Source organism: Nestor notabilis, unplaced genomic scaffold, assembly GCF_000696875.1.
Source record: "Nestor notabilis isolate BGI_N333 unplaced genomic scaffold, ASM69687v1 scaffold12302, whole genome shotgun sequence".
NCBI classification, from domain to species: domain Eukaryota; kingdom Metazoa; phylum Chordata; class Aves; order Psittaciformes; family Psittacidae; genus Nestor; species Nestor notabilis.
In genome coordinates, this window is record NW_009917047.1 from 5,010 (window position 1) to 19,621 (window position 14,612).

General features: G+C 52.7%; 1 protein-coding gene across 1 annotated transcript; it reads left to right on the top strand.

Annotated features, from left to right (window-relative positions):
* The first annotated feature begins 14,278 nt into the window (after nt 1-14,278).
* Nucleotides 14,279-14,533, top strand: CTXN1 (cortexin 1). The gene has a single exon (XM_010024907.1). It carries the CDS (start codon nt 14,279-14,281, stop codon nt 14,531-14,533), a length of 255 nt encoding a protein of 84 aa, XP_010023209.1.
* Nucleotides 14,534-14,612: the final 79 nt, after the last annotated feature.

A 14,612-nucleotide genomic window follows, 5' to 3' on the forward strand; every position in this document is an offset into this window, starting at 1 on the left:
CGTGGAGAAGAGAGGCTGCTTGGATCCCTGAGAGCAGCTTCCAGTGACTGAAGGAGGCTACAAGGATGCTGGAGAGGGACCTTCATCAGGGACTGTAGTGATAGGACAAGGGGTGATGGGTTTAAACTGAAACAGGGGAAGTTCAGGTTAGATTTAAGGCAGAAGCTCTTTCCTGTGAGGGTGCTGAGGCGCTGGCACAGGGTGCCCAGAGAAGCTGTGGCTGCCCCATCCCTGGCAGTGCTCAAGGCCAGGTTGGACACAGGGGCTTGGAGCAACCTGCTCTAGTGGAAGGTGTCCCTGCCCGTGGCAGGGGTTGGAACTGGAGGAGCTTTAAGGTCTCTCTTCCAACCCAAACCATTCTCTGTGTGCATCCATGGTTGTGACAATGAGGGGCAGGGAGACCTTAGAGTTCTGCTGAGAGGTGCACAGGTTCTCCAGGCAGACCTGCAGTGTGGCTGGACAGTGAGTTGAGGGAACCCAGCAGAGACCTCCAGGGAGCAATATTCAGCCTTCACCTGCTTCAGAGCCTGGCTCTGGGGGTCTCAAGCACTGTGAGCCTGCTCAGATACCTCTATTTACTCAGCAGCTACATTCCAGCTTAACAGGGAGGAAGGCAGAGAAGTTAATTTATTGCTGCAAATGACTTTGAAGTAATTAATTGATCTTGTCAAAAGCAAGGGATAATTTCATGGCTGTGTAATCCCAGCAGAAAGATACTTCTTGTCCCCTGACAAGGCAGCTTTGATAGAGCTATTTCACCAGCACATGCTGAAGTCAGGAAGGGGACATCTTATTTAAAGCTTCACACTAATTAGAGTGAAGCAGGCGTCTTCCTTCTCTGCCCCAGGGGGAACTCAGCATGTGCCACACAGGTAGGGTAGGTCCCTGGTGGCCAGCAGGTCTCAGCATTCATGTATGGACCTGGCTGGGACAAAACAGAGCTGGAAATGAGAAGGTTCCTGACCTGAGGGAAAGGGGGATGAAAGCATCCTCCCATCTCAGGTGGAGCAGAACTACTGTTCCAAGGACTTTTAGCAGATCCATTCTGCAATGTGGCAACTCCAGCAGTATTGTCTTCCTCAGTGGTTATGTGCGCTGGGGTTGGGGTAAGAAGTCCAGGTCTCCCCTCATTTTCCTGTCCCTTGTAGAGCCAGGGCTGCCTAGTGGCTTCTGTTGTAAAATCATAGATCGATTGCTTGTCGCCGTGCCCAGCTCTGCCTGTTTACAAGAGCTTCCTGTGGATCTACCACAGGGCACGGTGGGTTCTTAAAGGAAAATCTTGGCTCAAATGAAGCGGCGGAAACCCGAGTTTCCTTCTTGTTGCTAATAAAAACCTGTGTCGTTTAGGACAGAACACAAATCGAACCACAGCAGTGAATTCCTTTTCATGGGCCCATGTTTGTCCACAGGAAGAAAACATCAGTTCACTCATCTGGTGAGATGAGACTGAAACCAGCAACAAATTCTTCCCAACCCTCTGTTACTGGAGGGGTGAATCTTCAGCACTCCTGGAGCTTGGCTCCACCGTAGCAGTTGTGGAGGGGTTTTGCATTCCAGGCAGGGTTGGATGCAGCATGTGGAGCAGCAAGGCCAAACACTGAAAAAGGAAAATAAACAGAGACATTGAACAGCTGCCCAGGCATGGAAAGAAGTAGTGAGTGATTTTGTCATTGATCGCTGTATCACAATGCTGGTACAGAAGAGGCCTAATTGGAGTGGCTGAGGAAACCTTCTGCCTGGCAAATCCCAGCTTTCAAGTGGCTTGACCTTATAACATCAACAGCATTCCTTAGCTGTGGATTTGGGGACTTAATCCAGCAGCTGCCAATGACCTACCTGGCCAGTTCCTTGGTATTCTGGGTCTGTTCAGCCTAGAGAAGAGAAACTGCGTGGAGACCTCAGAGCAGCTTCCAGAGTCTGAAGGGGGCTACAAGGATGCCCCCTTGGTTGGAACTAGATAAGATTCTTCCCAGTCCAAACCATTCTATGATTCTATGGCTGCTGCTTGATGAGGGGGACGGAGTCACTTCTCTGGACACATTTTGGAGGCGCTTTGGCTATGCTGAGTCCAAGGGATCTTCTTCCCAAAGGAGGGTCTGCTTCAGAAGACAGCACACATTTCCTTGAAGCCTGGTCTTTGGTGATGGCTCCAAATTTGCATCCCAGCCTTGGGTCAGCCCCATGAGCCTCTTCCTCTTGGTCACCGGCAGTGAAGCCGCTTATCTGCAAGAGAATTATATGGACTGAGCTGGAAAAAGTTAATTGATTAAGCAGGAGATCTCAATAGTCCATTATCAACAGTCTGCTGAGCAATGCCAGCCATCAAAGCCAGAGCAACTGGTGACACATCCATCCTGGATTGTCTTAAGACTGTCTCTTAGGTAGAAGATGTGATGCAGCAGCCTCTGGGAGCAAGGAGGAATGACCTCTGAGGTGCTTCTGTCTTACCTGATGCAAACAGACATGGAATGTGCATGTTTTGGGGCCATGCAGCTGGTCTTGCCACCTCTGCACTTGTTTGTTCACCCACCAGATATGGCCTAGGAACTGTATCCCAGTGCCCTTTCATAGAACCATAGAATCCCAGACTGGATTGGGTCAGAAGGGACCTTAAAGCTCATCCTCTTCCAACCCAAGGCAGGGACACCTTCCTCTGAACTTCCCTGGTCCTCTCCAGCGCTGACAGTGACTTTGGCAGTCCCAAGCTGCAGAGGACTTGGAGATGACACTGTTGTGAACTCTACAGGTGCTGGAGTATCTGAAGGACCATGGTTCCTCTCCTCCCCTCCCCATAATGGTTAAGGGAAGCTCTTGGTAGCTACTGGGCCAGGAGGCTACGCAGGGGGAGGTTGCAATACTGAGAGATATCAAAGAACAGGTCAACTATAAAGCATCATTCATGTTATCCATAATACCTTTGCAAACTGAACTTAGCTCACAGGAAGAGTAATGAGGTGCAATTCTCTGCTTGATCAGCTGCCATTACAGAGGAGTCAGCGGCTTCCGAGTGCTCCGGGTGAGCCTGGGAAAGGACACTCTCCCCTCACTGTCACCCAAGTCACAATGTGTCACTGGGGTGTCCTCAGCCCTTGGAAGCCCTCAGAAGGAAGAGTCAGGACTTGTCAGGAAAGGGGGTGGGAGTGTGTCACCAGCCCTGCCACTCTTGAGGGATGAAGGAAGGGAATCAGTGCATCCGACCTGGCCCCATCCTCACCTCCTCACTCCTTGGCAGTGTGCTCATCACATTGTCTTCAGGCCAAGAGGCGTTCTGGAGTTGCCCAGCCCTTTGGAAGCAGCAGCAGCACTTGCTGCAGTCCAGTCTCACCATAAGTCAGAAGAGAACTTTTGTTGATTGCCATTGGCAGCTACATTAAAATCTTTACTGGGTGAAACCTGCATGAATGAAGAATGGCTTTCACTGAGCCAGAGGCAAGTAGTTTGGCTTTGAATTGGAACATCCAAGTGTGCATTTGCAGTCACTGTCCTCAAAGACAAAACCAGTCATTCCATGCCACAGGGTTTTACCCAGTGTAACCAGTGCAGTATTTCACAGTATCACTTTGTCAGCACTAAAAAAAGAAGTGCTTAGATGCCTTCCTGAAATGTATTGCATTTCATAGGTGAATAGATTTTTGATTAGAGAAACACTCTGCTTTTTCCTTTCAAAAGTGCTTGGCTGAGATAATGCAAAGGCTGAACCTCATTTAATTATCAAGTCCTTTAAGTCCAGGCAGAACAAACTCTCTTGCTGTCTTCATGGTGCAATTAGTTAATCCAGAGCCTGGACCAGCCCTCCTGGTGCTTCACTAGGGTGGTGACTGAGGTGCACTATTAAATCCATGCTCTGATGTGCACTCAGAGTTGATAGTTCAGAATCTTCCACGTGCCTCAGGGAATTTGTGTCCTGCTTTTCACCAAGGCTCATCCAGCTTTTTTTGTTGTAAGAAGTAAAATCTTCAGCAAAAGGATATCTTCCAACTCTAACACCTTTCCAAGAAGTTAGGGCAGGGTGGGAAGCTCCCACAAGGCATGTACTTTTGAACAGAGACTTCAGGAGGTGGGGAGGAAGTACAAGACAAAGCTATTAGAGCAGTTGGAGTTGGACTTCTAGCACAGACCTCTTTATCTGCTTAGGGACAGAAGAATTGGGTACGGGGCTGGGAAGGACGAGGATCAGTGCAGAGGGAAAAGTGGACTTTGTGCTCTCAAAGCCTGGGACCTGCTGGTGTGTGGGGGCTGGTGGGGTGGCTGCATTCGAGGGCTCTGGGAGACACAGAGATGGTGTGAAGGGGCTGCCCAGGGAAGCTCTGTGTCACTCAGAGCTTGGTGGGCCACAGCCCACGTGTGGACTCTGGATGCTCCTGTGTTGCTCTTCTCTTCATGGGGCTTTTTCCACCTCCTCTGGCATGAGGCAGAGGAGCCCCAGGGCAGCAGCTTCCAGGATGATGCATTCCTTAGGCTGTAGACACAGTGGCATTGTCCACTCTTGGTTTCCTAAGCCGGTTGCAGCAATGCAGCCCTTTCTGGTGTGCAGGTGACAGCAGACTCTCTGTTGGCTCTGTGCTGCAGTTCACAATGCAGCGTGCCCATCGCACCGGTTCCACATCCTGCTTCATTGAGAGGTTGCATTATTTTGTTGCATTATTTTATGATGGTGATTTTTTTACATGTTACATCCCTGTCTGGAGTGGAGGTGCCAGCTCAAGCAGGGATACAGCTGGAATCTTTACCTCCATGCAATCAGCTTACACATACACTCATCCAACTGCCTACAGATGTCTTGGGAGGCAGAGCAGAGATGTTCCTGCATACACTACAGGTCTTCTCCTGTGTCCTATAGGGCCTGGTATCCTGTGTACCGGCTGGAGAGGGACTCTTCATCAGGGGCTGTAGCAATAGGACAAGAGGTGATGGGTTTAAACTGAAACAGGGGAGATTTAGGTTGGATCTAAGGCAGAAGCTCTTCCCTGTGACAGTGGTGAAGTGCTGGCACAGGGTGCCCAGAGAAGCTGTGGCTGGCCCATCCCTGGCAGTGTTCAAGGCCAGGTTGGACACAGGGGCTTGGAGCAACCTGCTCTAGTGGAAGGTGTCCCTGCCCGTGGCAGGGGTTGGAACTGGAGGAGCTTTAAGGTCTCTTCCAACCCAAACGATTCCAGAATCCTATGATCCTGTGTACAAGTCATGGCTTGACTATAAAGGGGTGCAGGGGTAATTTGCCCAGGATTGGTCTTGGCAAATCCACATGTGTAGTCACTAAAGCTATTTTTTGCTCATCCTGCTGCTGGTTTCTTGAAGGAGAAATCTGCTCTTCCCACACAAACCCCAGAGCTGGAGGGTCCTGCACAAGCTCTATTGAAGCCTTGCTCTGATGGTCTCCTTGCCTGCAGTGCTAGAAACTTCTGGATCAGAGGAGACCTGCTTGCTCTCTGCACGATGCCACCATGCAGAACAGTAAAAGCTGCTGCCACCGTTGCAGCAAGGAGTGACCCCCATGCCTGGTGTGGGTTTGTGCTCCACAGCAAGTCAGGTTGTAATAGTGAGGACCGACACCATCCCCTGGCTCTGCTGCTGCTCTCCCATCTCTGTTCCCTGTACTGTTGGGATGGTGTAGGCTGCACACCTGCATGCTCAGCACTCTTCCTGCTCCTCTTGGCTCTTCCTCAGTGCAAGGCGCCCAGTCGGTGTCACAGATGCAGCTTGCTCTGCTGGAGACAATCCCAGCAAGGGAAATCCTGTCTGACCCACAACATGGCTCAGCTCCTGGGGAGCTCTCAGCTGAAGTAATTGTGTTTGCACAAACAACCGTCATCAGTTTAAAGAGGGTAAAATCAGCAGGAGCTCATTGAAATGCAGCCACAGTTTCCACCATGGAGCAGAGCTGCTGTCACAGTCTGACACAGGAGCAGCTGGAACAGAGGATGCCCTGGGGGCATGGTCCTTCCTGGGCTGGTGCAGGGTGCTGGCTGCAGCCTGTGACTCCAGAGCACCTCTGTGCATTGCACCCAGATGGCTTCTGAGAGAGGAAAAAGGCTGGAGGAGGCATTGAGAATCCCTCTGAAGAGATTGGGTTTAGAAATGGTAGCGAAGACTTCTTCGAAGAAAGCAGACTGCCAGGGGATATGGAGAGGGGGTTGGTTTGCACTCCCTTGTCCTCACAGCCCAACAGCCTGGGGAAAAGGGTGATGGGGAAAGACCCAGTCACTCAGAGAGAGATGCAGGAGCTGTGATGCACCATCCCTGGAGACATTCCAGGCCAGGCTGGATGTGGTTCTGGGCAACTGGTCTGGTTGATGTCCCTCCTTGTTGCAGGGGGATTGTTCTAGATGAGCTTTGAAAGGTCCTTTCCAACCCAAACTATTCTATGATTCTATGTTCAGGACATGACAAGGTGACTTGGCTAATCATGGGGCATGAGACATGAAAATCATGGCTCTGGGTCCAAAGGGAGGGTTACATGAGGCTTAACTAGACTGGATTGGGCTAGGCTGGGCTGGAACGGACCGGGCTATCCTGGGCTGAAATGAGGTTGGGTGGATTTCATGGAGGATGCTCCGCTCAGTGGGTCCCCATCAGCAGGGGGGCTCTGAGGATCCTGGGCACCAGCAGGTCCCGTGGCTCCAGGGGACCTCGCTCCACAGACAGTGCAACCACAGAGCACAAAAGGTCTCTTCCCTGAGTGGGTGCGAGGAAGCCCTTTGGGAACTGCTCATTCACACACGCCCAGACCTGCCAGAGGAGTAGCAAAGCAATATTAATTTTGCAGGGAGGCCACTAATGGGACTTGTCTCCCCTTTTCCCCGTCAGTGAGTGTTCCCCACACTGACGAGTGTGAGACCAGTCTTATACCTTTCAGAAAACCCATTTCAATTAGCAGCTAAGATGGATGGGGCAGGAAATTGCATGGTTATTTCCAGGTATTTGCAGTGAATCACCTCGTTGTAGGAAGGGGACACGCTGCACTGTGCTGAAGGGGCTGGGAATCACAGTGATGCTCCTCTGAGACCGTTGCACATAGAGGAGTTTGCTTTTATGGTGGTTTGGTGATGAATTATTGCAGGATGGATTTCTGCTCTGGGATAACTGCTGAAATTGTAAAGGGGAAGCAACATGGGGAGGGATCACATCAGCTCCCAGCAGCTGCGTGCAACCTTGGCATCTAATCCACACTTGTAGGTGCCTCCAACACCCAGTTGGAGTCTTTTCTGTCCCCTCCTGAGCACCTGGATGAGGAGAGGTGACTCCATTTTTCTCCAGAGCAGGTAGCAGTGGGTGCCCCTCCTGCTTTGCCTCACACGAAGTCTTCCCACCTCTATGCCCTTGGGACTCAGGTACACCAGGACCTGAGCTCTCTTCTGTTCTCTCTTTTATAGGGGGTTGCATGTGCAATGAGACACTGTTCAGGTTGGAAAAGACCTTTGAGCTCCTCAGGTCCAACCATCCCCAGCAGTGCAAAGGCCACCACTAAACCCTGGCACTGAGGCCTTATCTACATGGTTCTTGAACACTTGCAGGGACGGTGACTCCAGCCCTGCCCTGGGCAGCCTGTTCCAATGCCTGAACAATTCCACCCTCTGGGCAAGGAATTGTTCCTCAGCTCCAGCTAAACCTGCCCTGGGGCAGCTTGAGGCCGTTTTGTCTTGTCCCATCCCTTGTTCCTTGGGACAAGAGACATCTTCATGGCCAGCTGTGCTCCCAGCATCGCTTTGATGCACGGCCCCTTGTCCTGGCTGCAGCAGGCAGTGGTCTGGGTGGCAGGGGTCTGCCTGCCCAGCAGAGATGCTGTGCTTGCTCCAGTGCATCCCAGGCTTCCAGAACTGGGGCTGTAGGTGTGGGACAGGCACACTGTGGACAGACAGAGGTTTTGGATGTCTTGGAGCAGCAGCGGTGCAGGAGCATTGCCCTGGGGATTAAAGGCTCTTTGGCAGGGGGAACAGAGGGATCCAGGAGCTGCAGGCCACGGCCAAAAATAGGTGTTGGACAGGCACACTGTGGACAGACAGAGGTTTTGGATGTCTTGGAGCAGCAGCGGTGCAGGAGCATTGCCCTGGGGATTAAAGGCTCTTTGGCAGGGGGAACAGAGGGATCCAGGAGCTGCAGGCCAGGCTCTGCCCCCAGCACTGTGCTCTCCCGGGCTCTGGCATTCCCAGGCAGCTCAGGAAACTTCTCTCGTCTCCAATTGCTGTGCTCCACCTTTTATTCTAATTGATTCTGCATCGCCATAGGAACCCGCTCCAGCGTGAGTGAGGAGCAGCTGCCTTCCCTGGGCGCTCCGGCAGAGAGGCGGCTGCTCCTTCCCTCGAGATGGCAAGTGATGGAGCCAGGATTCCACGCGAGCCAGGTACCATCCGTGTCCCATCCATCCCCTCTGGAGCACTCATGGGGAGCAGAGCTGGGGAGTGCGGGGCGGGGGGGTAGTTCCCTCTGTGCTTGGCTGCCGGGGACCCCCCCACTCCTCACGGTGGTGGGCGCAGGAGATGGGGCTGGTGCTGTTTGTCTGGCGCTGGGGTCCAGTAGAGCTGAGGGATGGATGGAGAGGGCAGGAGGCTGGGCTTCGGGGTGGGATGGGTGGGAGCATCCTCCCCTGGGGTGGCTTGGCTTGGAAGCAGTGGGGTTTCCATGTGTGCTGGGGTAACAGTGAAGAGGAGTCATGTGAGGGTGTTCTGCAGAGCCCTGCACTTGGCTGGGCTTCCCATGCCCTCCAGGGAGACCAGGGATCACAGAGCCTGGCATTTGGAGGCAAGCATCTCTCGTTAGCATCTCCCCATGGCTGAAGGGTCACCCCTGCCACTGGCAAGAAAGAGGATGGAAGATCCTTCACACTCAGTGTCTCATGCTCCTGCCCTGGCCTCATCCACTTGGTTCTCCCCTCCATGCCTGTGGTCTGCTTATCTTCCCCTCAGTGCTGGACATGGCTGCAGGCCTGCCCAGAAGAGCTGCCTTGCTGGGAGAGCCCCTCTACAGTAGCTGCATGGGTCTGGAGAAGTCATGAGAAGGTGGCCTTCCCGTTAGCCATGGGCTGGTTTAGCAGAAGACTGGCCAAGCTCTTAGATTAGGGTTTGGGATACAGATGTGCTGGGCTGGGCTGGAGTTCAAACCAACTGGAGGATCCTGCTGAGACTTGGGATCTTCCTAGAGCATGGGTCCGGGTCCTGTGGCAGGGTGTCTCCTGGACCCGTCGTCCATCCACACACTGAGCCCTCAAAGGGCCAGGTGATGGAGGGGGATTCATGAAGGATCCTCCTGAATCCTGCTGTAGGTAACAAGCATTAACAGACAAGGAGCTGTGGTACCTTGGCAGCGACTGGCACTGCCTGTCCCTGGGCATCAGCCTGGTGTTTGCCTGTGCAACCCACCACAAGGTGGTTCAGACACAGCCAGGCTGGTGCAGGGGAGTCTCAGCATCCCTCCTGGACCACAGTGTTGTCTGTACAACATCCATAACCCACCTTGGTGGGGACAGGAGGGTGTATCCCTGCCAGGGATGGTGGTTAAGGCTCGGGTGCCTTCCTGGCAGCAATAAGAGGGAAGCTGGGAAGGAGAGGTTGCACACACTGCATTCCTGAAATGGGAAATGACACTGTTCCTGGTGGGCCTGGCTGTCTGCTGAGGAAGGGCAGAAAACATGGCCCCTGCACGAGTCCTGCACCAGCAGCAAGTGGCAAAGACAGGAGCAGATTCCCAGGGACAACGCAGCAACTCAGCTTTGGGATGCACAGGAAAGGAAGACAGAAAAACATGTGGATAGTCCCAGCCCTGTTTGCTCACAGGGCCAGGGCGCAGCCCATAAAGCAGCAGGAGAACACAGCCTGGAGGTTCACAACGTGCTTTACTATGGGGCAGAAACACTTCTGAGGGCACAGTGCGGCTCTTTGCTCCAGGGCTCTGCATCCCCTTGGAAGTTCAGCTTCCCGTGGCAGAGCCCCTGGTTCTGCTCGCACTGGCAGCCATTCCAGTAGGATTCCAGTAGGATTCGTTCGCTTGACCCAGTGGCAGCATTTACTGGAAAAGGCAACATAAACCCTGCAAAGAATTCATGAGCAACATGGGACAGTGCCAAGCACAAGGGTGCACTTCCCAGAAAGGCATCCGGCTGCCTCCATCCCAGCAGGATCCTGTGGCGAGTGGATCCACCTCGGGCAGACGGACCCTTTGCTTTGGAATACGGCAACAGAAGGAGATGGGGAGCACCACAGCCCTGCTGCATTCGCAGTAAAGCCCTTCCCCATCCCTAAGAAGCTTCGGTCCTAGAAATCCTCCTATTTGGCAGATCCTACTTGCCTGCAGCCCTGGCGAGGGCGTTTGCTGTTGGATCTCCCTGGTGATCACATTTGCTGTCTGGTGGCAACAGGCTGTTGTGCACCATGTGCTGCAGTGAATATTTACCAAGGGGAGCACACGGGGCCTGTGAGGTCCCTGCCTCCCATGGAGCAGCAGATGCGCTCACAGCCCTTTGCCAGAGCCCTGTGTCAGTGCTTATGCCACACTGCCCCCCCTGCCCTGCTCATTTTGGCCACAAAACCAGCTTCGTTCCACATTCCGAGGATGCTGGATGCAGCATTTTGACTTTTACTCCTACATGTGTCGGACAGGTTTGTATGGGGAGCAAGAGCAGGGTTGTCCTTTTCAAAGCAGGGTTATTTTAGCACTGGCCTGATGGATTCGCTCCAGTTCTTGTTCTGTGTGCGGTCATTTTATTCTGGTCTCTATAAAATCTTCATTTGAATTGAAGCATTTTAGCCTCTCCTGGCTCTCCTCCATCAAAACTGGCTCCACTTTCTCCTTTTAAGACTTCAGTCGCATTTCTCATTGTTATATAATTGTAAATGTCTATTTTGGGGTATAAAAGCACTAAGTTGGGTTTATTTTCAAGTGTGTAAATTGAATAATTCCCTAGTTGTTGGACTGCATTCCTGACACCTCGTAATGAAACCCTGCTCCACTGTGCCTCGCATCATCTTCCAGTGCCATTCTTGGAGCAGATCAACCCTTTCTGGTGCAATTCTGCTTTATTGTGCAAACCATGTGGGTCTTCTCGAATCCCGCCTGAGAAAATACACATCCTGCACCCAGAGCTGGGCTCCCTGCTCACCATCCCCTGTACACCATGCGTGGAGCATGGACTGTGCACTAATGCAGAGCAAAGCGCAGCTGTACCAAGGCTCCAGACTTCATCTTTTGTTTGCTAGTGGGTGTAATGTGTTTGAAGGAGGAACAGATTTGTTTGAGCAAGGTTACTCTACTGTAAATTGGAAGTAAGCAGTACCCAAAATGTTAGTATCCAGAAATTGCTTTCTGGCTGACACAGGAGGCTTTCTCCAGCTGCTTTTCCTAATCAGGCTCTGATTCTGCTTTGGACACTTCTTAGAATTCCAGCCTGGTTTGTGTTGGAAGGGATCTTAAAGCTCATCCAGCTCCAACCCCTGCCACGGGCAGGGACACCTTCCACTAGAGCAGGTTGTTCCAACCTGGCCTTGAGCACTGCCAGGGATGGGGCAGCCACAGCTTCTCTGGGCACCCTGTGCCAGCGCTTCAGCACCCTCACTGCCAAAAATCCTTATATCCAGCCTGGATCTCCCATCTTTTAGTTCAAAACCATTATCCCTGTCCTCATCTTGCGTATAAGCCCCTTGAAGTATTGAAAGGCCACAGTAAGTTGTCCATGGAACCTTCTCTTCTCCAGGCTCTTGTGCTTTCCCATCCATTACCTATCTCTAGGTCTGGACTCCTGGCCAAAAACCTGCAAGGACTCATAGGGCAGAGTACACTGGTGCATGCAAGGGTGTTTGGGATAGTCTAGGGATCAGGCTGCACCATGACAGTGCTCTGCAGCCCCGTCCATGCTGAGAGCCCATCACCTCCCTCCTGTGCCCACTCAGCTGCTCAACTCGGAGGTGTGTGCAGTGGGAAGGGTGAGCCCTCCATCCCAGATGGCATCCTGCATCCTGCATCTCATTCCGTATTTGCCATTCCCAAATTAACATTTGCGACATGTTTCATACCCAGGAAAAATCTCAGCCCGGCGTTGCAAAATTGTTGACAGTGATCCTCTTCCTTTGTGAGTTCTGTCCCTATTAAGCAATTTCCTTGCTCATAGATTCTTTTTAGTTACTAAGGGAACATGAATCTTAATAAAACTCAATCAAATGTTCCTTAAATAACAGCTGCCTTCGTTTAACTGCCTCATCAGCGGGTTCTTTCCTCCTGGAAATGAAGATCTGCCTCTACACAGTAATGAAAAAGCAACAGATCCCAAATGTGAGGGAAATCCTTGATCCTAGATGCTACAGGATGGAATACAAGGAACAGCATTTAACAGGAAATGTTGTATTTTGTCCCGAATGTGCCTGTTCCTCCCTGTACATTTGATGTGAGTTAGTTGGGAACCTCCAGATACATGATTTGTGCTCGGGTAGCTTCTATTGCAGCAGAGCCCGTTCTGTGCATCTCAGGCACTGAGAACCACTGAGAACCATGACGGGGGGTTTTCTCAACCCAGATGTGTCTATGGGAAGCATGAATCTCCCCTGAGCACAGGGAATTGCAGTCAAGTGGCAGTGGGTAGCCCAAGGGGTACCTGAGGGCTCCCAGGTACCTGTGATGAGAGCTCTGTGAGGAGATGGAGGCTGTAGAGAGCTACGTCCCTCCCCAGAGACCTCTGTGGAGAGGAGCAGGATGCTCTGTCCCATAGGTGGGTATCCCTGCCCTAGATAGGATCACGTGGAGCCATCACCACTGGCTGGGGAGGGAAGACTCAAGTGCTCTCTGCCCAAGGGGAAGCTCCTCCAAGCTCAGTTCACTCATCCCCATCCTCCTGCCCTCCCTCAGGTTGTGCCAGGGCAGGTTTGCATTGGATGTTAGGAAGCATTTCTTCGCTGGAAGATATGTCACACTTGGATATGGAAGATACGATGCACTTAGGGTTTAGTGGTGGCCTTGGCAGTGACGGGTTAACAGTTGGACTTGATGAGCTTAAAGGTCTTTTCCAACCTAACCGATTGTCTGATGTGGAACCCATGCTGTGGGAACCTCATTTGACTCATCCCTGCACCCCAGAGAGCAGCTTGTTCCCCTTGTTCCTGCTCTTGGCCTTTATTTTGCTGCTGTTAGAGGAGATGATTGTTCAAGCCTGCAAGCACTGCTCCTCACCGTGTCCAGGAGCTGCAGGAAGGGAATGGGAGTCAGAGCCAGGCTGGACCTGCTCTGGGCTGTATCTGGGTACTTTGGCCTTGGCACTGGGCATTGCCTTTTCCACTGATACTGCTCCCAGACAGGGATGGGATATTGCTGCCTGGGAGGGCAGGGGGATGCTTTGGCTGTTTCCTGGTATCTCCTGGTGGGGCTTTTCTTTTTCCCTCAAGTCTCCACAGCACTGAGGGCACTCAGGCTCCAGGATGCTGCAAGGGGAGGTTGGTGTGGATGTTCTCCTGGGTGAACTCCATCCAGTGCTTATCTGACTGAGAACTTCCAAGGTGCCTTGTGATGTTTTGCTGTGACTCCGAGTGACTGTTGGTTTTTTTAACCTCTTTTTCTCTCTTTGTCCTTCTGCTTTGCTTCCCTAGCCCAAGAAAGCTGGACCCTGGAGATCTCTCCTCAGTGAAGTGGCTGGAGACAGCCTTCTCCTCCTCCTGCTGCAATAGCAATGCTTGTGTCCCCATGCCGCTGCAGTGAGGTACGTGCCCTCCTCCTCCACCGGGACTCAGCCTCTTCTACACCTGGTTCAAAACCCCCTCAATAGGAATGAGCAAACTCTAAGCTTGTGTCCACCTTAGAGAACTTCAAGACCAGAAAAGCTAAAGCCCTCAACCCCCTCTGACTCCACAGCTGAGGTCCTTTTCATTGTGATTGCTCCTGTGATCCAGGGCACCTGGTCCAAAAGGGTCCTGCAGCATTGGCTTTGGTAGGTGGGCACCCTCTCCAGAGCATTGCTGAGTATTTATGACCAGAGAGGCAAGCTCTGCACCACTGTCCTGGACTGCCCATCCATCCCACGCCCTCATCCCCTTGTGAGTGGCTTCTTGAGCTTACTAGAAAACCAGGGATCCACTTGTGAGCTTCCCTGCTCCTGGTTCTTTAGCAGCATTGCTGTAGCCTGTGGCCAGTTCCTCCTCCCTCACCATCTCTGCCTTCTCCTCCAGGAGCTCTTGGCTTGGTCAGGATTGAATCCCGAGCTCGGCGTAGCAGCGCCAGTGGCTATGGAGTGACCTGTGCTCCGGGTGCGTGGCTGAAGCGACTGCCTGGGCACCGAATGCGCCCGGCCCACGTGCTCCTCGCCTCTGCCATGAATGATGCATCGACGATGGATTATGAACTGCTCTCCCCCTCCTTGGTTGAGCACCCAGCCGGCGCTGCGGGTATGGATGCTGAGCAGAAAACCGTCTTTGCCTTTGTCATCTTCCTTCTGGTCTTCTTGGTGATGCTGATGGTGCGCTGCTTCCGCATCCTGCTGGACCCCTACAGCCGCATGCCCGCCTCCTCCTGGACTGACCACAAGGAGGGGTTGGAGAGGGGCCAGTTTGACTACGCCTTGGTGTAGAGGGCAGGGATGGGGCGAGCCCGGGTGCTCCGTGTGCCTCCCACCCCGGCTGGCCCCGGCCCCGGCCCCCCCTTCGTCT